A 26,502-nucleotide genomic window follows, 5' to 3' on the forward strand; every position below is an offset into this window, starting at 1 on the left:
AAAGAAATCAAACATCATGGATTCCTTGCTTATAAAAGCTTAAAAACAGAGATGCTGAGTTAAACTTAAACAGTATGCCCTAGAAGAAGAAGGTATCTTTAAATGCATGTTTCTTTAATTTTTTTTAATGCTCTTAAAAGAACTACTAATGATGCTTAAATGGTTTATAGATCCCTGATTTGTTCATATAAAAACCATCCAGTCATCCATCTTCAAAGCTGCTTAACTTTCTGGGACACAGAGGGTGCTGGAGCCTATCCCAGCTTTCTTTTGGCGGAAGGCCGGAAAAAGCCCTGGACAGGTCACCAGTCCATCGCAGGTCCATATACAAAAACTAGACTGATGGAGGCAATTGCTCTGTCATGAGCTTAGGTGTTGTTTAGAGTTTAACCCAAGTTTAATCCTGAAAGAGTCACATGATTTTTTAAAATTCCATTGCTGAGTGCTTGTAAGCTGCAGACCTGTGATTTAAACTAAACCCAATCATTTAAAATCACACATCTGCAAGTAGATGGTGCTGTTTATTAGCTTTAACTGAATTATATCTTAAACCTGTAAGGGTTCAGCCTGCACCACCTGCTGCCTGAAGAAGGCGACGGTGGTGAGGCGGCCAGCCTGTGCCGCCTGGTGCCGGCAGAATGCAACGGCGGCAAGGTGCCATCGATCAATTAGACTAACTTGACACACCTGGAAACCTCTGTATATAAGGTGCTGGCAAACATCAATGTTGGTCACACCTTTGTAGAGGAAAGAAAATGAAAGAATAGAAACTGCCTCAGAACCAAGAAAAATAAAAGAAGGCCGAGAAAAGAACTTACCTCAAAAAACAAAAAGGCAATAATTGCCCCAAATTACTCACAACAAAAACCACACCAAAGGTGTTTGCTAAAGGAACAAACACGTGAAGGAAAGTCTGCCAACCATCATAATTACAGTGGCAGCGTCTTTGTGTTTTCCTTCTTGTTTGTTTCACCTTTTTACTCAGCCTTTGTATGAGCATGCCGTCCGTGGCGTCCCCTTTATGTGTCCTTTGCTCCTGCGCCTTTTCCCACTTTCCTCAAGGTGCTTTGACCATCACCACTTGCATACTCTAGTGGTGCAGCGGTAGCGCCGCAGACAGTTGACCGTAACAGCAACGGCTCAAACCTCAGTTCAGGTGCCTCATTAGTGGTGACGGCAACTGTACATTCCATTGCCCCTCATATCCTGTTACCTTTTTGTTTTGCTGGGTTTCAGTTCTGATCTTGGGTCCGCCTTCCTGCCATCCCATAACAGAAAGGATTGACCACCATGGACCCAGCAGAACTGGATCCCATTAAGTCCATGGTGACCAGCAGAATCCCACAGCCAGGGAGCGGTTATTGGCAGGCATAAGCAGATGCTGCACGACATGATGCAGAAGCTGACCCTACTGGTCAGAGCACAGACCAAGGGAACTCAGCCTGCCAGTGCCAGTGCTTGTGCTAGTGCTGCTACCCCAGTTTTGGCCTCCCCTCTTCCCCCTACCGACCCAAACCCTGTCCGGGGTGATGATCTGGTGGCCAACCCAGAGAGATATGCTGGGGACACAGAGACCTGCAGAGGTTTTATCTTGCAGTGTTCCCTGGTGTTTGAACAGCAACCCTCCTGGTTCCCAACAGAGAGGTCTGAATTCAATGATCAAGTGGTGTGTCCCAATACTTTTGTCCATACAGAGTATCTTTAAATTAGTGGCTTCACATTTTTGGTTGATATGCTTTAAATTACAACATGTAGCTAAAATAAAATAGGTTGTTTGATATAAACTGAAGAAAAAGGTTTTAATGCTTTGATCATTGTAAAAAAAAAAATATATATATATTTAATAAACCTAACACAGTTGGCAGCATGTTGTGGTGGCTGGGGTCCTCAAAAGCCTTCCCAACATTTCTCAATCTTGAAACAGAAGCAGCAAAAATATTTGGCTCTCATGTCAGTTCTAAAAAAGCATTTCAGGCTTGGGGGTCCAAGAGAAACTGGATAACTGGTGCCACCAGTAGAAGAGGGGCTGCATACGAACCTATGTTCCTATGCATGGTGGAGCTTTCTTCAGCTTACTGCCCTACACTAAGAAAAACTGGTACAGCATGCATTTGTGCATATGCTGGCAACAAATTGAGTGTGGAAGGACCTTTACCTCGATGCCCCACTGAGCCCTAGTAGAGGCAATAAGCAGAAGCTGTGCTGGCCTCTGAGCATCCTACTACCTGGGAGTATCACATCTTGGGAGTACTCTCATCACACCAGACCTGACATCTTGGTGTAAGCAACAATCATGACAGATAAGGAAATGGCTAAGCTAAAAACACCACAATGGCATAGATTACAGTCTGAGAACCAGACACCACAGTAAGGAGAGTGTTGTCTGAAGACCTTTACCTTGCCCTCTCCTGAACAAACTGTTAAAGTGGGTTACCTAGAACATGGGTTGGGACTGTACCTGGATTGTAAACTTCAGGGTCAGCAATGTCTGATTTTAGTGGACACACACCTTTGGCTTAGTATGCTGCCTGGTACTGATGGCCCACACCCACTGACAGGGAGCCCACCAGGATGTGGTAAAGATAATGACCAGTGAATGCGTGGAGATGAAAGGAAAAAGGGTTGTGAACGAGATTGTTAGGGGCCCAAGATGGCCACAGATCCAAGGCGAAAAGTCTAGATACATAATCCCACTGGGGACCAAGTGTCAACATACCCAGGACCACTATTGTGCTGAGGACAGAAACACTGCCCCTCTGGGTTGGGAGTGACTGGAGCAAATGAAGCGTGTGAAGCACTCAAAGTGAGACAACATTCTTGGGCTATGTGGTTAGTGCCAACTGTACTGCTACACTTTCAGCAGTAGTAGCTGTAGTCAAAAACCTCTCCAATTAAACTCTCCCATGATGTCACCTAGCTCCACAACTTCTTTGGGTTGATTTTATACTATCAACATTTCACCAAGGGCTTGGCCACCATCTCCAGGCCCCAACACTGCATAACCTCATTATCATGGCTTGGTGGGGGTAGGCCAAGACATTCCACTGGCTGCAAGCATGACTCACATGTCCTGCTACATTAGTTATTATTCAGGCCTTCATAGAAAGTTTAGGGGTAGATGTGAAGGGCCCATAACCCACCACATATCCAAAAAACAACTACACATTAGTGATGATGGATTATGTCACCAAATAGCACAAGGCATATGGTCCCATATGCAGGACCTCAGAGAAATTTGTGGAGAAAAATAGAATTTTTGTTGCTAGTAGAATCACTCAGCAATCAGAGCTTTGCCTGAATGGCAAGATATCTGGGACACTCAAAAACTTTATATTGGGCAATGAGGCTGCAGTGGATGGATGATTCCCTAGGAATGAGGCAATGTAGCATCCCTGTGTCAGACTAGACGTTTCCCTGCATACGTGGCATAGTTCAACAATTTTATTTTAAACTACAATCTATTTATTTTCCAAACTGTGGATTTATAATGATTTTGGTAATATTCTGTGAACTGTGACATTTCTCACTATGCATGTTCGTGTAGAACCACTGACTAGACAACTTTATGGGAAACAATTTGCCTTAATGCTACAAGCTGTGAATGAACCAAATTATTTAAAAATAATTAATTAAATAATTGATTAAAGTTGACCCAGTTGACCCGCTCTTTTGCATGATGTAAAAAGTAGGCATCGGAAATCTGGTGTACTTGCCAAATAATTCAAGCAAGCAGTAATTTTACAAATGAGATGCCAAAATTTGCTCACATTCTCCGATCCATTGACTTTTTCTTCCTCCAAAAGATGTACTGTGCAGATCTAACTCTACTTGTTTCCGGTGACTATGTAGCATTGAGATTGATAAACAAAGATTATTGTACCTTATTGCAAATGAAAAAAAGGAAGGATAGCTCTGTTTATGTTATTAAATTGGTGCTGTGAATGAAGTATATAATCAATGATATAAATGAATCACAATTGTTTAATTTTCAAGTAACTATTAATGTTAAATGTATTTGCTGTGAATTTACTCAAAATACCTCTCACTAGATGTTAATCCATCATCAGTAAGTCTACAGAAATTATATACGTGTGTTCAGCAAATTTACTGAAAAAAATATGCCTTTGATTATTATTTGATTAATTATTGAAGATGAAATAAATGGTTGTGGAATGCTTAAAAAGCCACAGCAAAATGCTTCTATAGAGAGCCAAGGGTTTAAAGAATTTTAAGCACTGGGCAAACCTTGGCCATTCACAAGCTTTAAAGTTCTTTCAGCTAAAGTTCAGATTTTATTAAAGCCTTTATTCATGAATTTGTGCAAACAACGTTCAAACAAATGGGGCCACTGAGGACAAATGCTGGCAATGAGGAAAGACTCTGTTGAGATTAGTCACTGTACCCACCTGCAACCAAAGTAAAGGTACTGTGCGCTTCTAGCAGAATGTTTGTGACAAATGACACAGCCAGCATGGCGAGATTTTAAAAAGGTTTAAAAGGTCAAATCAAATTATAAGTCAAATCACATAACAAGAAATGAGTGTAAGATAGAGAAATGACTCCAAGTGTTCCGAAGATATTATCAAATTAATTTTAACCAATTTTAAGTTCTTGAAAATGCATTTCTACAGTGCTGTGTAGTATAATAAACTACAAATGACTTGTTAGGAATGATCTCTATACAAATTAAACTGAGAAGATGAGGATTCAAATATTCTACAAGTTAAAATACACTTTACTGATTGTCGGAACCAGGGATAGAATATGGCATAAATTAGGGGGTTAACAAAGGAGTTACTGAACATTAGCCAGGTAAACACTGTCCAGACCATTGACAAAGTTGTCAAGCTTTTAACCGAGAGAGAACTTATATAAAACGGGATCCAAAAAGCAAAGAAAAAACTAATCACTATCCCCAGTGTTTTTGCTGCTTTAGTTTCAGAAGAGCTTGAAACTTTGGGCCCATTGTTTGAGGCACCGTTCCTCACAGCTCTAACAGCTTTAGCTTGATGTCTTGCCACTTTAAAAATAAGTGAATACAAGATAATTATAATAGAGCAAGGGACCAGAAAAAAAAATAACATGTTAGCGATCACCCAGGAAAATTGTACAAACACTATGCACTCTCCAAAACACCGGGTGTACATCTGAGATGGAGTGAGGTGATCATTAAAGTACATAAAAATAATGACATACAGTAGACAGAAAGACCAGCCTAGAAGTATGCACACAGACATTTTATAAACAGTTACTGTTCTAGAATAAAACATAGGGTCAGTTATAGCAACATACCTATCAACTGCAATAAAAACCAGGTTATAGAGAGACGCTAAAACTAAGAGACCAGTGATTATCTCAGAAATAGAGCATGCCAGTTTGCCAAGATACCAGCATGAGTCAAAAAGTTGCATTGTTTTCAGTGGCATTACAAACAGCCCCACAAGTAGATCTGCCACAGCCAGAGAGAGGATGAGTATATTGGTTGGAGTGTGGAGCTGCTTGAAGTGAGAGATGGAGATGATCACCAGCAGGTTAAAAAGCACAGTGCACACAGAAACACATGAGAGAATAATATACAGCAATAAATATCCAGGGCCTGTTCGGACCTCCTTTCTGCAAGATGCATTGTTGTTGGGAAAGCAGTATTGAGCGGTGATGTTGTGCTGATTGTCTGCGTTTTCCATCAGAAACAGATGCAGAGTGTCCAGATGGAACTGACCCAGTTGTGCCGTGATTTGGATTTTTGTCTCTTTATACCTAATCATGAATCCTCCCACTAACATATGAATGGTTAGTTTGTCCCTTACATCATTCATCTAATATTCAGCATTACATCTTAACAGATGTGAAGTATTGAATAGCCTATGCAATCAGGCAGGTACCATTATCTCAGCATTCACTAAAACAAGACTCATCCATCAGACTGCCAGATGGAGAAATGTGATTTTTTTATGCATAGCTCTTTCCCTGATGCTGAAGCAATTTGGAACTCTTGTGAAGTGAGTGATTCAACAGAGGTTAGGTACTGTGCGTTCAGCACTTGGCAGCCTCACTCTAAGCTTGTGTGGTCTACCACTTCATGTCTATACTGTTGTTGCTCAGTTGTGCTTTCATTTTACAATAATCACACTTACAGTTGACAAGGGTAGATCTAGCAGGACAGAAATTTCAAAAACTGACGTGGGGCAAGTGACATCTTATGGCAGTGCCATGTATAAAGTTACTGAGCTCATTAGTATGACCCATTCTACTGCCAATGTTTGTCTCTCATGACTTTCAGGTTATGTGATTATTTGTATCTACCTGTTAGCAATGAGTGTAGCTGAAACACCTGACTCATTAATTCATTGTAATGTTGCATCTTTAAATCACTGGAGTTCCCTGTGTGATTGCAGGACTATATGATGGCCTTCTCCTTGCAGAAAAAGGGCATCTCTATTCTGCCCTATTCTATGACATCATAAACCCCAGGTCACCCCAGAGAAGGCATGTAATATTATAATGGTGTCATACCTAGCTCTGGTGAGGATAGTGTGACCAAAGCCATAGGTATCCAGGAAATACTGGCAGACCAAAATAGCACATTCACTGGCCATGCCTTACCTCTCTCCAGCTGGTCCAATGGTTTCTGGGGTTTGCCAACTTCTTCCGGGGCTGGCAGACCAAAATAGCACATTCACTGCAAGAGTGTTTATTGGTGCAGTAAAAGGGGGGAAGAGTGCACAAATACAAAACTTTCACAAAATAGAAAATAAATGTAAAAATAAAGCCATTTACAACTGTGGCCTGGCCAGGGGAGGGCCAATGCACACTGACCAGGAAACCTAACAGGAGCTCAGTCACACACACAAACACCAGCGTGAGTGAATAAACATGCTTTATTTACATATTTAAACAAAACCCAAACTTAAATCCATGATGACTTATTCAGCGTCGGATTGCAGAGTCCCTTCTTGCCCTCTCTGGCATGCCTTTGGCCTCGTGGCCAGCATCCTGGCCTCTCTCCAAAGAGAGCTCGTTTTTTAAAAGTGTCTGTCTCGCACCTGTGTGGGGAGTGGTCATGGCAGCTCTATCTCTCCACCACCATATTCTTCCCCTCTTAGAGCACAGCCAAAGGTAAGGCAAGGTCTGGTGGCTGGGCTCAAGCAGGAGAGGTGGGGGAAAAGAGGCAGGGCTCTGGGGTGCTCTCCGGGACACAAGGCAACACTTTTGACATGGGCGGCTCTGGGGTGCTCTCCGGAGCACCTGGTGGTGCTGTCGACGTGGGCGACTCTAGGGTGCCCTACACGACACTAGGCAATGCTGTCGACATGGACGGCTCTAGGGTGCTCTCGAGGACACCAGGTGGCGCTGTTGACATGGACAGCTTTGGAGAAGCAAAACTAGGCAGGGAGAGGGAGTCAAAAGGTTCAGGTGGACAGGGGCAGGGGCTTCCACTGTGCCGTGCCGCTCTTCCTGCAGTGGGAGAAGTGGCAGGTCCTCGAGGGTCGGGAGGCCGTGTGCAGGCTGCGACACAGGGGTGTCGACCTCCTCAGGCCTGAAGACCCACTCCTCATTGTCATCATCCTTGTCCGAGTCCCTGAGGAGCACAGCAGCAGCAAAGCTCCTTCTTCCCACTGGTGCAGTCCTTGGCAAGGTGTTTCTTTCCGAAACATCATGTGCACCAGCCCCCTGCTGGCAGCGCAAGATGCCGCTTTCCCTCAGTGGGTGTAGGGACTGATAAGGTAGCCCTGCTCACCTGCTGCTTGTTAAATTAGCAGACCCATTAAAGGCAGTCCCGAGAGTCAAAGAGGATGGTCTTAGGTTGCTTGTGCTGCTGTCCTTTCTTTGCTTTCTTCCTTCTCGGCACATTTTTTAAATTTTTAAGCAAAACAAAAGCTAGCTAAAGTCACTCACAACGGAGCTGCAGCATGTTTCCGAGTCTTGCTCAGTTCCCAGTCACAGGACATGTCCAGAAAGAGGCGTTGCCTGCATTCCCCACCAATGTGACTCAGCCAGGGGAGGGCTGATGCACACTGAGCCAGGGGAGGGCTGATGTGCCTTATTGACACACTTAAACAGAACCAAAACCTAAATCCATGATGACTTATTCAGCGTCGGATCGCAGAGTCCCTTCATGTTCTCTCTGGCGTGCCTTTGGCCTCTTGGCCAGCGTCCTCTCTCATAAATTCCAGAGAGAGCTCATTTTTAAAGGGTGTCTGTGCTCCTCTCCTCACTAGGCCCAGCTGCTCTAAATAAAGTGAGAGGAGCAGCTTGCACCCGTGGAGCAGTCACAGCAGCTCCATCTCTCCAATGCCACACAACATATACATGCTTTTAGAGGATTTCTTACAAAATCCTACTCTACACTAAATCATTGTTCTCACTGGGTTGTTCACAACATCACCTTCTTTCCCCCTTGAGCAATGAGAGACCAACCCCTTTTGTAGTCTACCTCCTAATAGTTTACATACATAAACCATTTGTAATGTCACGGCACCCTGCTAGGCAATCTCTGGCTGCCAGGACTGAGTACTTTTGGCTCAGTTGTAGCAGCTGCTTGGAGTTTACGCTGCGACAAGCACATTGCTCTCACTCACCTGGTAGTCTTGGTATCTCTCTTGAGTTTTGAGTCTTTACTTTTCTCTGCTTGCTCTTAAACATAACATTAACCTGCTTAAATAAAGTGCTTCTTACTCTCCAAGTTTAGGGAGATCAAAGAAAGGAATTTTTTGGTTTCAGTTTTGGGGAGCCTCACAGTTGCTCAAGCCCAACTACTGGAAACTCCAGCTCTACCACCCGTCCTCCTGAGATTCCATCAGCTTAGCCATCTAGCTATAGAGCAGAATCTAGTGTACCTGCGTTACAGTAGTGAACCTGGGCATTGTATAGGGTTGAACAGGGCATTCGAGCAGCAGACCTTGAGCTTTCCCACTGAGCCCACTCAGCACTGTTTATGGCAGCTATGTGGTGCACTTTTAAGATTGCAGGTTTTATATGAAAGAGGTTCAGTGTCTGTACTGTGAGCAACCTGGTGATTTCCTTGACCTGAACTTTAGAAAAAAAGCCAGGGCTTGTTGCAGTCAAGGGGATCTGTGACAACATCATGAATTAACTTCCTTTCTGCTTATCCAGGTGCAAGAGTCACAGCTAATCAGAGGTATTTAGTAAAGGCAAAGCCCGGATATTGCCTCCACACAGATGATATCATTGTGTAATCAATCTCTCTGGCATGACCTCCCCTCTGGGAAGGTTGTTTTCCCTTTGGGGGCCTGACAAAGCAGCCATGGAGGTGTACATCAAGAAGGCACTAGGTCTGGGATTCATTTGCCTGATGCCAGGGAGACAAGTGGAAGCCAGCTTTCAACACACCCTCTGGCCATTATAAGTACCTCATAATGCCGTTTAGGTTAATGAATGTTCCAGCTGTCTTGAGTGCTTCAGAAGAGTCAAGAGGCTTTTCATTGTCGGTTGGGATAGTGTAGTGGTTAACACCTCTGCCTTCTACACTGTAAACTGGGGTTCAATCCCCACCTGGGCAAAACACCCTACACTATACCAATATGGGCAAGACTTGGGCAAGACTCCTAATACCGCCTTGGCCTACCTATGTAAAATGATCAAATTTTAAGTCGCTCTGGATAAGAGCGTCAGCCAAATGCCGTAAATGTAAATGCTCCAGTACTGCGAGATCCTGACACCACTGTACAATTTATAGCAGAGATCAATGCTTCTGATGTAGGCATAAGGCCGTCTTATCTCAGAGCTCCAGGAAAGATCATAAACTTTACCCCTGCACATTTTATTCCTACTGGCTAAACAGAGCCCAATCTCTGATGTTAAGGATCATGAGTTGTTAGCAGCAAAGCTGGCTCTTGAGGAGTGGAGACACTGGCTGGAGGGTGCCAAACATCCCTTCCTGGTCTGGATGGACTACAAGAACCTGCCCTATATCTAACAGGCTAGTTTTTCTGTCGGCTCTATTTTGTTCTTTCTTACCAACTGGGCTCAAAGAACTGGGCTCAATGTCTGAACACTGTATTGGTATGGGTGGTGTATGTCCATAACTCCCTTTGGCACTCCTCTCTGGACATGTCCCCATTTGAATGCCAGTTTGCATACCCTCCATCTTTGTTCCCTGAACAGGAGTCTGATATCAAGGCCCCTGCAGCCCGTGACTATGTTAGGCAGTGTCAGTGCTCTTAGAAGAGAGCCCATGTTGCTCCATGAAAGGTCATAGCAGTGCAACAGAGGACCACCAACCCATGTTTAGGTACGTCATACCACCAGCAAGTTTGGCTCTCCACTAGGGACGTACCATTGAGAGTGGAATCCCGGAAACTTGCCTGCTCACAGTCTTTTGTCCAGCAGACTTGATTTTTGCAGATTTCAGAGTCAGCTTGATGACTTTAAAGACTGAAAACAGGAAGAAACCAACATGCTTTTTCATGTTAGGCTGTGGTGTACCCTCCACTTTGTCAAGATGTGGTTTGAGCAGTTCTCTAATTGATAGCCTAGGTATCATGCTTCCCATTCACACCTTTCTGTATTTAACAGCAGCAACTATGTTTTGAAGAACAGACTCTAGGTATTTGAGGTGGTCCTCCCAGTTAGAGCTGAAGAATACAATGCCATACAGGAGTGTCTTCACATGCCTTCAACACACAGTCCATCAAAAGTATAAATTATACATGATAAACAAAGACTAAATTATCTTTTTACAAATAAAAAAAGTATAGCTCTTTTAATCTTGAGTTAGTGCTGTAAAAGAAAATAAATATAAATTTCACACTTACACTGTTTTAATTTTCGAGTAGCTATAACATCATTAGAAATACCTATTGTTACATATTACTGCATCATCAGCAAGCTTACAGTAAGTTGATTATAACGTGTTAATCAAATCTAATGGCTTTTAAAAAAAGATTTTTAGTTTGATGATGACATATAGATATTAGTTGAGTGTTGTCACAATTGGCCCCTCCCAGTCCTGTCCACATGTTCGTGTTGTTTTGGTTTAGCCCATGTGCATTTGTTTTGGTCCAGCCCCCTTGTTTCATGACTTAACCCCTGAGTGTCTCTACCTGTTTCCCACCTGTCCTTCGTTTACCCTGTTATTGTTTAAGCCCTGTGTTTGCCCCTTGTCTTTGCTGGTATTTGTATTGGTCTTTGTACTGTTGTTTGTTTGATTCTGGTTTGTCATGTCTGTCCCCCAATCAATCCATGTTGGATTTATGACCCTGGACCATTTAAACGATGATCCTAGATTTGCCCATAATAGACGTTGCTTATCTCCGCATATGCCTCTGCCTCCTTGCTCCCCGTTACAAGTGTGTAGTATTTCATATCAACAGTAAACCATTCAGAAGACTTGACAACAACTAATAATAAATGTTGACTATGGAATGGTGATATAACAGCAATAATAAACTCAAAGTCACATTGTACTATGAGATATTAACATTGTTGTTTTGCCTTACTGCATATTTAAAAATGTTATTTTCTAATGTGGACTTCATGCATAACAGACTTTAGGAGGTGGGTTTATTTACTGGCATCAGCAGAATTAAGTGACTGAATATTAAAAAGTCAGTAAACAGCATTCTTACATCATTCGAGTCTTTCCAAATCATGTGTTTGCCCAGCTGTAGGTTCAGCTTCACCTCAAATGCTCAGTTGGGTGAACATGAATGGAAAGTGCAGAAGACCTCTATTGACTGTGTAAATCTTCAAATATATGAGCATTTGATAGATGGTTTAAGGGATTTTATTAATAAAAATAAAAGCATGTCATAGACCTACTATGCAATTAATGAAGCTAAGTAAAACATGCGCTACATCAACAGTCCTTTGCTTTTCCTTCTTTTGCTCCTGATTTTAAAATAAAATGCAACAAATGTATCATGTTACATTAACTGTTGAAATGGCCATAGCAAAAGACTTTTAAGGAATGGCCAAAAGTACTGGGCAAATGTTGGCCATTTATGAACTTTGAAATTCTTTCAACTAAAGTTTACATTTTTTAAAAGTCTACTTTGGTGGGGTTGTCCCAGAATTTAAGTACAAATGGCCCTAGTAAGGTAGATAGTAAGGGCCCTGGATGCCTGGGGAGAACTGCTGTAGTTAAGGAAATTAGTCCTTGTGCCCACCAGTAACCCCTACAGTAAAGGAACAATGCACTGCTAGCAGATTATACAATAATTATAGAGCAGCATTATTAGATTTAAACATCTTATCTATTTCAGAAAGAGAAAAGCTTATCATAATATACCAAAAAGTAAAGAATTTCTTGTATAAATGAGAGCAAAAAAGATACATTAAATGCAGTGTGGCATAGTATAAAAGTACAGATGAAAAGAGTTTCTAGGCTTCTGTATATTACATTGTCCTGAATCTTTGTCAGCTGGATTCAGCTTTGAGTTTAGAATGGTCTTTATACAAATTAAACATTGAGGATGAGGATTCAAATATTCTACAAGTTAAAATAAACTTTACTGATTGTCTGAACCAGGGATAGAATATGGCATAAATCAGTGGGTTAACAAAGGAGTTGGTGCACATTAGGAAGCCAAACACTGTCCAGACCATTGACAAAGTTGTCAAGCTTGTAACTGATAAAGAACTTACATAAAATGGTATCCAGAAAGCAAGAAAAAAACAAATTACAATTCCCAGCGTTTTTGCTGCTTTAGTTTCAGAAGAGTTTGACATTTTGGTTCCATGTTTGTGTGAAGCACCATTCATCACAGCTCTAACAGCTTTAGCTTGTCGTCTTGCCACATTAAAAATGATTGAATACAAGATAATTATAATAGAGCAAGGGGCTAGAAAAAAAAATAGCACATTAGCAATCACCCAGGAAAATTTTATAAACACGACGCACTCTCCGTAACACCTGTTGTACATCTGAGATGGAGTGAGGTGATCATTAAAGTACATAAAAATAATTAGATACAGCAGACAAAAAGACCAGCCTAAAATAATGCACACAGATATTTTAGAAACAGTTATTCTACTAGAATAAAGTAGAGGATCACTAATAGCAACATAACGATCAACTGCTATGAAAACAAGGTTGTAGAGAGATGCCAAGACTGAGAGGCCAATAATTATTTCAGAAGCAGAGCATGCCAGTTTTCCAAGATACCAACAAGAGTCAAAAAGTTGCATTATTTTCACAGGCATAACAAACAGTCCTACAATAAGATCCGCCACAGCCAGAGAGAGGACGAGCAGGTTGGTGGGAGTGTGGAGCTGCTTAAAGTGAGAGATGGAGATAATCACCAGCAGGTTCAGAAACACAGTGAACACAGATATACTTAGGAGAAAAATGTAAAGCAATAAATTCCCAGGGCCTGTTCGGACCTCCTTTCTGCAAGATGAGTTGTTGTCAGGAAAGCAGTATTGAACTGTGATGTTTTGGTGATAGTCTGTGTCCTCCATCAGAAATAGATGCAAGTCTGCCTGTTGGAATTGATCCACTTGTGTCGTCCAGTAATACTGAACTGAGAGATGTGGCTTTCTTGTCTCTTTATACCATAACCATGAGTCCTCCCACTAACATATGAATGGCTGGTTTGTGCCTTACATCAGTCGCTAATTTGATATTCATTGATATGTCAAAACGTAGACTAGCAGTCAGCTGGAGATGATTGGTCTTTTCTAAATAATAGTTTACAGCACAGGTTCGTTATCTTTTTTTATGATCTGTCACACTTTTCGGAATATATCAGGGTATCATTATTAACTAAGTAGTAACAAAATGCACATTTTGTTATTATTGCTACATTTTTATCTCTCTTACGTACATCTTACTATCAGATGTCCAAAAATGAATATCATAATGCATAATCAAGTATTGTGAAAGTATTCTCATATTTATTTTAGATGAAATAATGTAACCATCACTTAATAGCAATGTGTGTGTGTATTAGTATATCGCTGTTGTCTGGAAAAAAACCTTGTATCTCCAAAATTAGAACTTTACAGTAGAAAGAAAAAACGTATTGTAGTTTTAATGCAAGTCAAAGGAACCAGACAACTTTCCAAGTCATTTTGGGCCATTTCTTTTGCTCTGTTCATCATGAAATTTGCACAAAATGTAAAGGGCAACAGGTCTTTTGAAATTATGTCAAAAACTGAAAAATGATACAAGGTTTTCTTCCTGCAGTAATATATATATATATATATATATATATATATAACTACTCCCATCACTAATCTTTCCGGACTCAGACTCCAACTCCCAGAATCCTCCACAAGATCACTTGACACCGGACATTTCATCCTCAACCTATCAGCGATCTAGATCGCCTAAGTATTAATGCCCAACAGCTGTGTGTGTATCTCATGACCTGTTTAGTATGGTATATAAGCCCAGGCTTTAGTTTAGCTCCTTGTGAAGTATTGCTTTCCTTGAGAAACTACTGAGTGTTATTCCTTTTCTGATTTTGTGTTTTGACGTCCTGCCTGTTTTGCTGTTTACTCCGATTTTTGGACTTCCCCTTTTGTACTTTTGCCGGCTGTTAATGGTCGCCTTTATCTTTCTGCTGTGCTTACTGGATCTGACCCATGCCTGTATCTTGACTACTCTCTGCTGCTATGATTTCCCAAGTAAAGCTTTACTTTTGATCTTTCTGGTCAAACATCACATATATACACATATATACAATACATATATTGTGTGTATGTAAGCCTTCTACCCAATAAGCCCTAGGATAGGCTCCAAGACAATAGGCCTATCTATGTCACTCAAGTTCCTTGGCATTCAGTTCCAGGCTTCCCTTCCACTCAATAAGCTGGAATGCTTTACTACCGCCCTGCCAGAATTTGTGCTGTAGCCTTGTTGCTTGAAGCTCCAGCTCCTCTCTCTTCTTGGGCATCTCAATAACCAATTCAAATAATGCCTCAATGAAGCTCTTTCATCTCCCACCTCCTCAGCCTCCTCAGGTTCTATGATTCTATGGAGTTTACTTTGCTTTCCCTTGAATCAGGCATTTCCTTTGCCTTGTGGGAACGCTGCACTCCTTTGGGGACACTTCAACCACTCTAACAACTCAACAGTTGTTCATATAATCAACAAAGGATCTTCCAAACCTTTAACACTCAGGCCATTCCTACATCACCTTACTTAGCGCTCAATCCAACATCAATGATTTCTTTAAGCCATTCACATCCCAGGCCATTTGAATGCAATTGCTGACTCTCTCTTGCTCTCACTCTCACTTTCAATTTCAGAAATTCAAAGCCGTGGCACCTCAAGCAGAGACTCATCCTACATTCTACTCCTCCTCCAAGCTCAAGAAACAATCTTGAGTGTGGTTACCCCTCATACCCTGTCAACCTATTGGTCTAGATGGAAATCTGTCCAGCAATTTGACGCAATCCACAGCATCCCATTCCCTTCAGACAATCTTTCAACAACAGCTGCTTTCCTCACATTTGTTAGTCGAATCTAGCCATTTGCTCTTCCACCTTAAGATTCTATTTAGCTGGGATAAATTTCTTCATCACTCATCAATGGAACCCAAAACCCCATGGCTAACCACCCTCAGATCATACTTTTACTAAAAGGAATCCAAAGAAATGAACCTCGCCTTCCGCCACGTCAGCTGCCCTTAACCTGACATAATCTGACATCCTCCACCACTGCATTCAGACACTCCATGCTGGACTCTTCCCCAAAGATTTATCCACTACATTAGAAGCCCTCTGTAGTGTCGCACATGAAATCAGACGCATGCGGAAAATCAAACAAGGTTAACTTTATTAAAAAAGACGTAATCCAAGCTCAAAGTCAAATCAGGCATTTGTCAAAACCAACCAATCCGAAGGACGAGACATTAAATCAAACTCCAGAGAACAGTCCACAAGGTCAGAACACAGAGATATACCACAGGCAGATAATCCAAAGGGAAATAGCAAAACAGTAAACGGTAAACAGGCAAACGGGTCAGAAACGATCAGGCATAGATACAATGGAAACGCTCAGTATATCGATAAACGAAACAATACTTCATGCTGATCCTGTGCTAAGCCCGGGCTTATAAGCTAAAGCTAATTAGCAAAACACAGGTGAACCACATTAGTATTCCGGATAGTGAGACCAGTGACTGGAATGTGCAGGCAGGTCAGAGGTAGCAGGAGACATGTGAATTCCCGGAGGAGTCTGGGGAATGGAGTTCAAGTGGGTATCAGAGTCCGAGGGAGGCGTGACACCCTCGCTTTCTTTGGATTCCTGAGATGTTCAGAATATACAGCTCAAACAGAAACCTTCAGTCCTGTTCTACATCACTGCCTATCAGAATTAATCATGTTAAACTCTGATACTTTGATCTATAAAATCAAACACAGTAAAACAAACTGGTAAAAGCATTCCTCTGTACTTGATTAAAATGAACTCTTATTTCATCTCATATAAATCTCTGGCACAGCTACTCCAACTCAGGCTCTCTCAAAACACCCAGCAATCAGACCCACTCTTTATCACAGAAACTGCACCGTGGTTTCCCATCGCTGGTTCCACAAACTCTTACGCCTAGTTCACTCATTATCCAGTTACCCTCCAGAGCAATGTTCTTCTCATTCTTTCAGAATTCTTCTGCTACACACCAAGAGCTCCTTGGTCATATGGTTCAACTGCTTGGACGATGGTCTTCGCAAGCTTATTATGGTTACATACAAACTTAAGTCCAGGACCTCCACCAAGCACACGAATGGCTGGCCTCCATCTTATCTGGGGTTTTTGCGGACTGCCTTCTCATGACCCACAGAAGCCATACTAATTCCAGCCCAAAATTTGTAAGAGTTCCCCTCCTCTCATTATCCCATTTACTAAGGCGTGGTCTGCACTCACAAAATTACTCTTAATATTTATAATTATTAATTTATTTGGTTTTCAAATAAAGATGTGTACTCACAAGCTAGATGTAACATCCTGTCCTGCCTTGCCCTTTGTCTGTTTTCCTTGTTTACCTTCCCCTGTGGTTCTGGCCATGTGCTTTAATTTGCATTGTGTTTCCTGCTTCACCTTTGTTGTACTTTTGCCTTGCCTTGCTCCCCTTATACCTGTTCACTGCTTGTTGTCATGTCCTCTGATTGTTTCCATGTGTTGTGATTCATTATATATATATAGCCATTGCAGAGAGTAGAGCTTGTATTCCCTTTTTGTGTTTTACCTGGTGAGGTTTGTTTGTTTGTTTGTCTTCCTTCTAGTTTGTCTCATAGCCTAACCTAGTCTTGTTTTCTTTTGTTTCTAATTCACTCAGTCTAGCTCCTAAGGTAATTTCTTCATTTGTTCTTATTCATGGATTACCATTCTCAATGGTGAGACTTCAAAAAATCAAACCACTTGCACTTATATCCTGCTTCCATATGTTGTTGATTACACAATGCCAAACCACAAATAGATAGAGGCAGCTGAGGATGCTTCTTTAATCAAATCAGGCCTTGGCAAAGAAGATTTAGCAAGAGGCAAGGCTTCTGCTCACCACTGTAAATGTCACCAGAAATGGCACAACTGAGGCAGTACCTCCACAAGTGAAAAACTTCTTGGAGTGGCACTATCCAGCTCCAGTCTTTTGCAGTCCTGCCTGTCCCTGAAGACAGTGCCTGTCTCTGTGCCTATCCAATGTCCAATCTCCTCTCTTTGTTCATATCCAGTCTTCTCATTGTCTTCTTCCCAGTCACATGGCCTATTTGTCCTTGTCAAATATCCTCTTTGTGCTGTTCAGTTTCTTGTTTGTGCCAGGTTCTGTCACAGCATCTCTTTCCCTGTTGAAATGACCCATTCAGGCCTTTATCCAGTTACTTGTCCAGCACCATGTCCCATCTCCTTTCTGTCCCCCCATCAAGTGACCTATTCAATTCCATAATCCATTTGTTGAAATCTGAAATGAAAAGGAACAAACAAAAACTGTGTGGCAAACTATTAATAATAATATACACACTTAAATAGAGAAAAACAGTATGACTTGTAACATTTTGGACAGCCTCTCCATTCTAAAACATCTAAATATAATTACTTTGGTAGTTATTTTGACTCATTGTGACTGGTTAGGTGAGTCAAGATTTGTAAACAACTGGCAGAAAAATGTCCAAGTAACTGAATGATTATTTATTGCACACAGTCCAGTGAAAAACTTATTTTTTAAACATATTGAAACTTGTAAGTTCCCAGCCTGTGCTGCCAGCCACCAGCAGAGGGCAATAGTGGCAAGGTGCCATAAGTTGTGGGAACTCAGTCTCCTGACCAGCTGGCCTCCTTTTTCCATGCAAGGATGCTCATTTCCAGAGAATCTGACCAAAGAGTGTTGTAAGCATGGACACCCCTGCTGGGTCCTCTGGAGCTGCAGAGGAACCAGCATGTGTGCATGGCTGAGCATATTACTCCTCTCACTCCACTGTTACACACTATCCTTCATCTTTCTTTCAAAATCCTACTCTTCACCAAAACATTCTCACTGGGTGGTCTAAAATATCACCCTCTCTCCCCCTTGAGGAGTCACAGACCAACCCCTTTTGATGCATTTCTTTTTTCTGCTCTTGCCTTACCCTTGGGCCTCTGATGACCTTAAGAATATCAACAAGATTAGAGATTTTCCGTCTAAATCAGACCTGGTGAAGCTTATCCACACCTTTATTTCTAGCAGGATTGATTACTGCACTGGCCTCTTAAATGAACACCCCAGCCAAATAAAAAACAGCTTGAGTTGATTCAAAATTCAAATAAAGTGCTTAATGGTGTAGGAGGAGAATGGACCAGTGGAACTAGAATTGCTTACACTCATTATTTTTATAATTAATTGAACTATTTATTGAAATGACCAACCCCCAACCATTGTTTTGCATGATGTAAAAAAGTGCTTTGCCAGTCATCATAAGATACCTTGGCAACTTGCAAAATACTTAAAAAAAACATTAATTTTAAAGACAAGATGCTATTAATTTGCTTGCTTTATACAATCTAGAAACTGTACTGTTACTGTCACAGAGTGCAGAGCAAACTGTACTTATTTCTGTCTTTATAAGACAGAACCTTTATAATGGTTTACCATATTACAAATAAAAAAGAATAGCTCTATTAATTTTATTGAAATGGTGCTGTAAAAGAAGAAAATAAATCTCACTGCTAAACTGTTCATTTAAATTTTGAGTAGCTACAACTAGTACCTACAGCAACATTATTATGTTTTACAGAGGTTGCGTTATAACAAGGTTATCTTTAAAAAAGTATTTTCAGTTTGCTGATGAAATATAAATGTGTGTCGACTGTGTAGTGTTTATTTTCATCAGTACTTGTGTAGACCATTTCAGGGAACTATTAAATGGCTAATTATAAATATTAGGAATGGAATGGTGAAAGGACAGTGCAAAAAAGAGGTGAAGAAGAGGGTGCAGGCAGGATGGAGTGGGTGGAGACGGGTGTCAGGGCTGATGTGTGACAGAAGGATAGCAGCAAGAGTGAAAGGGAAGGTTTACAAGACAGTAGTGCGTCCTGCTATGATGTACGGTTTAGAGACTGTGGTTCTGTCTAAAAGACAGGAGGCTGGGCTGGAGGTGGCATTGGGAGTGACAAGGTTGGACAAGATTAGAAATGAGCAGATCAGTGGGATGGTGAAGGTGGAGCAGTTTGGAGATAAAGCCAGAGAGGCCAGGTTGAGATGGTTTGGACATGTGTTGAGGAGGAATAGTGGATATATTGGGCGAAGAATGTTGGAGATGGAGCTGCCGGGTAGAAGGAGAAGAGTTAGACCTCAGAGAAGGTTTATGGATGTAGTGCAGGTGGACATGGAGATGGTTGGTGTAAAAATAGAGGAGGCAGTGGATAGGGCAAGATGGAGGCAGATGATCTGCTGTGGCGACCCGTAAAGGGAGCAGCCGAAAGAAGAAGAAGAAGAAGAAGAAGAAGAAGAAGAAGTAATGGAATAGTGAAAGTCTACTTTGCTTGGGTTCACCCAGAATTTAGGAACAACTTTTATTACATTTAAACATATATTTCAAAAAGAGAGACTTGTTATAATATACTAAAAAGTAAAGAGATTTCTGTATGAATGAGAGCAAAAAGACAAAAAACCCCACAATGCATAGAGTGTAAAGAACAGGAATAAATGCACATGATCCAATAATTTATGTTAAATAAATAAACTGATATTACAATTTTAGAAAATACATTTCTACAATGCTTTGTGGCATCGTATAAAAGTATAAATAGAGTTTCTAGACATTGTCCTGAATGTGTGCAGTGTCTGAAGTCAACTCATTTCATCTTCTGTCAGCAGGATTCAGCTTTGAGTTTAGAATGGTCTCTATACAAATTAAACATTGAAGATGATGTTTAGCACATAAACTTCCCTTAAATTCTTGGATTAGCATACTTTTCTGAAATTCATTTGTATTTTGGTCAATTACAGTTAACATAACAAACATATATATATATATATATATATATATATATATATAAAGAGAGAGAGAGAGACATGTACACATCCCAAATGTTGTTCATTTTTAGGATACCATGGGCTACTCAGATATGCCATTGTTTTACATATAAATGTACTTGCTAAATATTGTAAAATTTGCCTATACAAATCTTCAAAACAACTGTCACCCCAGCAAATGCTAGTCTAGAGTCTGTGAGATAAAAATGTTAGAACTTTGGGTTTCCCATGTTTTTAATGATTTTCTGTCCTCTTGCATTCATGCTGTGTTAAAACTCTTATACACAACAAGACTGGCTTTATGTTGAACTACAAATTGGATTGTGTGTTTACTATTAGCTGTTCTTTTAATTTCATATTTGAAGCTCCAGTTGTATGAAATATAAGCCTCTGCTCTTTATATCGTTCACATCCATAGTGAATCCTTTTACTGGTGCTCCACTGAGCAAGGTTTTCATAGTTATCTGTGAATGTGTTTCTGTTTAGAGCAACCTACTCAGAGTTGACTGATCTTGGTTACATTAATACTGATGAGCAGATCCAGAACCAAAAACACGCCAGGATAGGATCGCTCGGAGTTGTCAAACCAGCTTTCTGGAATACTACCCTGGCCAAGTGATTTTGTTTGCTTTTGCTTTTCTTTTTCTGGCCTTGCCTTACCCTTTTCCTCTAATGACCTTGAGAACATCAACAAGATTAGAGATTTTCTGTCTAAGTCAGGCCGAGAGAAGCTCATCCACACCTTTTTATTTCTAGCAGAATTGATTACTGCAATGGCCTCTAAAATAAGCCCCCACTCCAGCCAAATAAAAAAATAAATAGCTTCAGTTAATTCAAACTTCAAATAAAGTGCTTAATTGTATAGGATGGACTAAAATTGCTCATGGTCATTATTTTTATAATTAATTAAAATATTAATTGAAATGACCAACCTCCAACCACTGATTTCCATGATGTAAAAAAGTGTTATTCCAGTCATCATAAGATGACCTTGTTAACTTCCAAAATACTTCAAAAAGCATTGATTTAAAAGACAAGATGCTATTAAATTTTGCTCACGTTATACATTATAGAAACTGTATCTTGCTACTGTGTCACAGAGTGCAGAGAAAACTTGAATCAAATTCGTCTTTATAAACAAAGCTTGAATTACCTTATTACAAATGTAAAAAAGAAAAATAACTCTAACCTTATTAAAATGGTGCTGTAAAAGAAATTAAAATAAATTACCACGTTTAAACTGTGCACTTAAAAGAAAATTTCAAGTAACTAGAACTAGTAACAACTGTATCATTTAAGTTTACAGAGGTTGATTATAACATGGTTTTCTAAAAGAAATCAGTTTACTGATGAAATATAGATATGTGTTGACTGTACAGGGTTTAATTTCAAGAGGACTGGTGTGTAGACCATTTCATAGAACTATTAAGCAACAGCTTATTATAAATATTGATAATAGAATAATCTAACAGCACAGATCTAATACACCCAAAGTCATGTTATACTATGAGATATTAGCATCGTTGTGTTGACATACTGCACATCAATTTTAAGCACTGGGCAAATGATGGCAAATTTTGAACTTAGAAATTCTTTTTTGTTTTGATTTTAATAAAGTCTACTTTGGTGGGGTTCAGCCAGAATTTAGGAACACATTTACCTAGTAAGGGCACTTAGGGTCTTGGGACAACTGCAGTAGTTAAGGGCAGGAAATTTAGTGATTGTGCCCACCAGCAACACCCAGAGTAAAGGAACAATGCACTGTCATCAGATTTCACAATAATTATAGAGCAGCATTATTAGATTTAAACATCTTATCTATTTCAAAAAGAGAAATCATAATATACTAGAATGTAGACCATAATATACTAAACAGAATTCTCTGTAAATGATGACAAAAAAGACATATAAATCATGGTTTGTAAAGAACAGAAATAAATAACTGCACATGATGCAAAAATTTCTATTAAATGAAACCTGATATTATAAGTATGGAAAATACATTTCTATAGTGCTGTGTGGCATAGTATAAAAGTACAAATAGAGTTTCCAGTCTTGTCAGTGAAGTGATCTCATCTTTGTCAGCTGGATTCAGCTTTGAGTTTAGAATGGTCTCTATACAAATTAAACTGAGAAGATGAGGATTCAAATATTCTACAAGTTAAAATAAACTTTACCGATTGTCTGAACCAGGGATAGAATATGGCATAAATTAGTGGGTTAACAAAGGAGTTGGTGCACATTAGGAAGCCAAACACTGTCCAGACCATTGACAAAGTTGTCAAGCTTGTAACTGATAAAGAACTTACATAAAATGGTATCCAGAAAGCCAGAAAAAAACAAATTACAATTCCCAGCGTTTTTGCTGCTTTAGTTTCAGAAGAGTTTGACATTTTGGTTCCATGTTTGTGTGAAGCACCGTTCATCACAGCTCTAACAGCTTTAGCTTGTCGTCTTGCCACATTAAAAATGATTGAATACAAGATAATTATAATAGAGCAAGGGGCTAGAAAAAAAACTATTACACTAGCGATCGCCCAGGAAAATTTTATAAACACTACGCACTCTCCGTAACACCTGTTGTACATCTGAGATGGAGTGAGGTGATCATTAAAGTACATAAAAATAATTAGATACAGCAGACAAAAAGACCAGCCTAAAATAATGCACACAGATATTTTAGAAACAGTTATTCTACTAGAATAAAGTAGAGGATCACTAATAGCAACATAACGATCAACTGCTATGAAAACAAGGTTGTAGAGAGATGCCAAGATTGAGAGGCCAATAATTATTTCAGAAGCAGAGCATGCCAGTTTTCCAAGATACCAACAAGAGTCAAAAAGTTGCATTATTTTCACTGGCATAACAAACAGTCCTACAATAAGATCCGCCACAGCCAGAGAGAGGACGAGCAGGTTGGTGGGAGTGTGGAGCTGCTTGAAGTGAGAGATGGAGATGATCACCAGCAGGTTCAGAAACACAGTGAACACAGATATACTTAGGAGAAAAATGTAAAGCAAGAAGTTCCCAGGGCCTGTTCGGACCTCCTTTCTGCAAGATGAGTTGTTGTCAGAAAAGCAGTATTGAACTGTGATGTTTTGCTGATAGTCTGTGTCCTCCATCAGAAATAGATGCAAGTCTGCCTGTTGGAATTGATCCACTTGTGTCGTCCAGTAATACTGAACTGAGAGATGTGGCTTTCTTGTCTCTTTATACCATAACCATGAGTCCTCCCACTAACATATGAATGGCTGATCTGTGCCTTACATCAGTCGCTCATTTGATATTCATTGATATGTCAAAACATAGACTAGCAGTCAGCTGGAGATGATTGGTCTTTTCTAAATAATAGTTTACAGCACAGGTTCGCAGCTCTGGGCTGAGAATGGGGCTGGACAATATGAGGATATTTATCTTTTTTTATGATCTGTCACACTTTTCTAAGCATATCAGGGTATCAGTATTTACTAAGTAGTAACAAAATGCATGTTTTATTATAATTGTTTCATTTTTGTCCTCTCTTACATACATCATACCATTATATGTCAAAAAATGAATATCACAATGCATAAAGTATTGCGAATTTATTGATATTTATTTTGTATGAAATAACTGTAGTGTAACCAATACTTAATAGCAACCACTCCTTATAAATGGTACTATAATTATTTATTTATGTATGTATGTGTGTATGTATGATCTATACACACACAGAGGCCTGCGATGGACTGGCCTGTCCAGGGTATTTCTGCCTCTTAACAAGCCCTAGGATAGGCTCCAGCATCAAGACAATGGGCCCATTTATGTTATTCAAGTTTCTTGGCGTTTAGTTCCAGGCTTTCCTTCCACCCAATAAGCTGGAACACAGTACTACCACCCTGTCAGAATTTGTGCTGCAGCCTCATTGCTTGAAGCTTCAGCTCCTCTCTCTTCTTGAGCATCTCAATTATGCAATTCAAATAATACATTAAGGAAGCTCTTTCATCTTCCACCTCCTCAGCTTCCTCAGGTTCCCTCACTCCAAAATTGCCTCTCCTTGGATGATGCATGTCTCTCAGAATTCTGCTTCTGGCTCTTCCTTCTCCAGCATTGGAACAACATCTCTTTTGTTTGTGTTTTTTGTTTGTTTGTTTTTTTGTTTTCCCTTACTATGAAGATGCTGTGTTCTATGGTGGCCTCCTATGGAGTTTGCTTTGCTTTCCCTTGAATCAGTTAATTCCTTTGCCTTGTGGGAACTCTACCTAGTTGTCATTGCTGCACTCCTTCGGGGACATGAATGGACAGGATGAGTAATCTTTTTGTTCATATAATGAACAAAGTATGTTCTAAATCGCTAACACTCAGGTGTAAGTGTTCAGCCAGCCTGGCCTGCTGCCAGCAGAGGGTGACGGCAGCAAGGTGACCAGCCTGCATTGCCTGTTGCCTGCAGAGGGCGATGCCGGCAAGGAGCCATGGACTAATTAAGCTCACTTGATATGCCTGCAGGCTCCCCTACTTAAGGCTGCAGCAATTTTTTTGTAGAGGGGTGACTGGTGCGGTACTTAGACTTGTAAGAGAAAAGAAAACAAAAGGAAAGAAACTGCTCCAAGACTAAAAAGAGAAAAACAGGGTTGAAAGAAGAAATTGCCCAAAACTGAAAAGAGGACTACTGTCCTACCTTCCCTGCACTCCACTAGAGGAAGTGCATTTTGTTTTCACTTTTTATTTCCTCCTTCTAACTCAGTCTTTGTTTCAGCACGCTGGTTCCAGTGTTCCTTTGTTTGACGTTCTTGCCCTTTTTTTCTGTCTCTTCCTTGAAGGGTGTCACCTGTGGTTACCTGTGTGTCCCGGTGGTGCAGCAGTAATTTCACAGACTGCTGCAGGGTTCATAGACTAGAGGGTTTCTCTTGAGCAGCAACCCTCCCAGTTCCAAACAGAGAGGTCCAAAGTAGCCTACATGATCTCTATTTTGAGCAACAGGACTTTGACTTAAGCCACTTCATTGTATGAGTTGATCACTCCGAACACGGCCAAGCAAGTGACTTTTCACAACCCCATCAGGAGTAGAGCAGTGGTGCCCCACCTCATGGCCGTCTCCCAAGGCTCCAGTCTTTTGCAGTCCTGCCTGTCCTTGAGAACAGTGCCTGTCTCTGTGCCTATCCAATGTCCAATCTTCTCTCTTTGTTCATATCCAGTCTTCTTATTGTCTTCTTCCCAGTTACATGGCCTTTTTGTCCTTGTCAAATATCCTCTTTATGCTGTTCAGTTTCTTGTTTGTGCCAGGTTCTGTCACAGCATCTCTTTCCCTTAAAATGACCCATTCAGGCCTGTATCCAGTTACTTGTCCAGCACCATGTCCCATCTCCTTTCTGTTCCCCTATCAAGTGATCTGTTCAACTCCATAATCCATTTGTTGAAATTTAAAATAAAAAGGAACAAACACATGCTGTGTAGCAAACTATTAATAATAATATACACACTTAAATAGAGAATAAAAATGGTATGATGTAAAATTTTGGACAGCCTTTCAATTCTAAAACATCAATGTAATTATTAGTTATTTTGGCTCATTGTGACTGGTTAGGCAAGTTAAGACTTGTAAACAACTGGCAGAAAAATAGAAAATTAAGTTAATTGATGTTTCCAATACAAGATAAGATCTATAAAGATGTATCAGTGTGCCTCCAGCTTACAATTTTCAAGTAACTGAATGATTTGTTTATTGCACACAGTCCAGTTTACAACTTATTTATACACAGACCGAAACTTGTAAGGGCTCACCCTGTGTCACCAGCCACCAGCAGAGGGCAATGTTGGCAAGGTGCTATAATTTCAGGGAACTCCAATTCCCAAAAGCCCTTGGGGTGATTAGACTCAACCTGGTACGCCTGTGGACTCCTCTACCTAACCCTAACCCACCACACGGGGAATTTGACTGCACCATCAACCTGCTCCAAGGCACCACACCACCCCATGGTTGGTTGTTTGCACTCTTGCCCCTGAACGTGCTGCTGTGGATGAATGCATCTGAGAAGCTTTGGAGCTGGGTTTTATACACCCATCCTCCTCTCCTGCAGGAGCAGGCTTCTTTGTCAGACAAGAA

General features: G+C 40.5%; 3 protein-coding genes across 3 annotated transcripts; all 3 read right to left on the minus strand.

The window, feature by feature from the left end:
• Positions 1-4,664: 4,664 nt before the first annotated feature.
• On the minus strand, positions 4,665-5,684 carry LOC108433212 (trace amine-associated receptor 6-like). The gene has a single exon (XM_017707651.1). The coding sequence runs from the start codon at positions 5,682-5,684 to the stop codon at positions 4,665-4,667; it is 1,020 nt and encodes a 339-aa protein (XP_017563140.1).
• Positions 5,685-12,378: 6,694 nt separating this feature from the next.
• Positions 12,379-13,422, minus strand: LOC108433213 (trace amine-associated receptor 13c-like). The gene is made up of 2 exons (XM_037547445.1): positions 13,345-13,422; positions 12,379-13,233 (listed from the first exon to the last, which is right to left on the minus strand). The coding sequence occupies exons 1-2, from the start codon at positions 13,420-13,422 to the stop codon at positions 12,379-12,381; spliced, it is 933 nt and encodes a 310-aa protein (XP_037403342.1).
• A 9,076-nt stretch (positions 13,423-22,498) lies between these two features.
• LOC108433214 (trace amine-associated receptor 13c-like) lies at positions 22,499-23,542 on the minus strand. Its single transcript, XM_017707653.1, has one exon. It carries the CDS (start codon positions 23,540-23,542, stop codon positions 22,499-22,501), a length of 1,044 nt encoding a protein of 347 aa, XP_017563142.1.
• Between the last annotated feature and the right edge of the window lie 2,960 nt (positions 23,543-26,502).

The sequence above is a fragment of the Pygocentrus nattereri genome, chromosome 18 (genome assembly GCF_015220715.1).
Source record: "Pygocentrus nattereri isolate fPygNat1 chromosome 18, fPygNat1.pri, whole genome shotgun sequence".
NCBI classification, from domain to species: domain Eukaryota; kingdom Metazoa; phylum Chordata; class Actinopteri; order Characiformes; family Serrasalmidae; genus Pygocentrus; species Pygocentrus nattereri.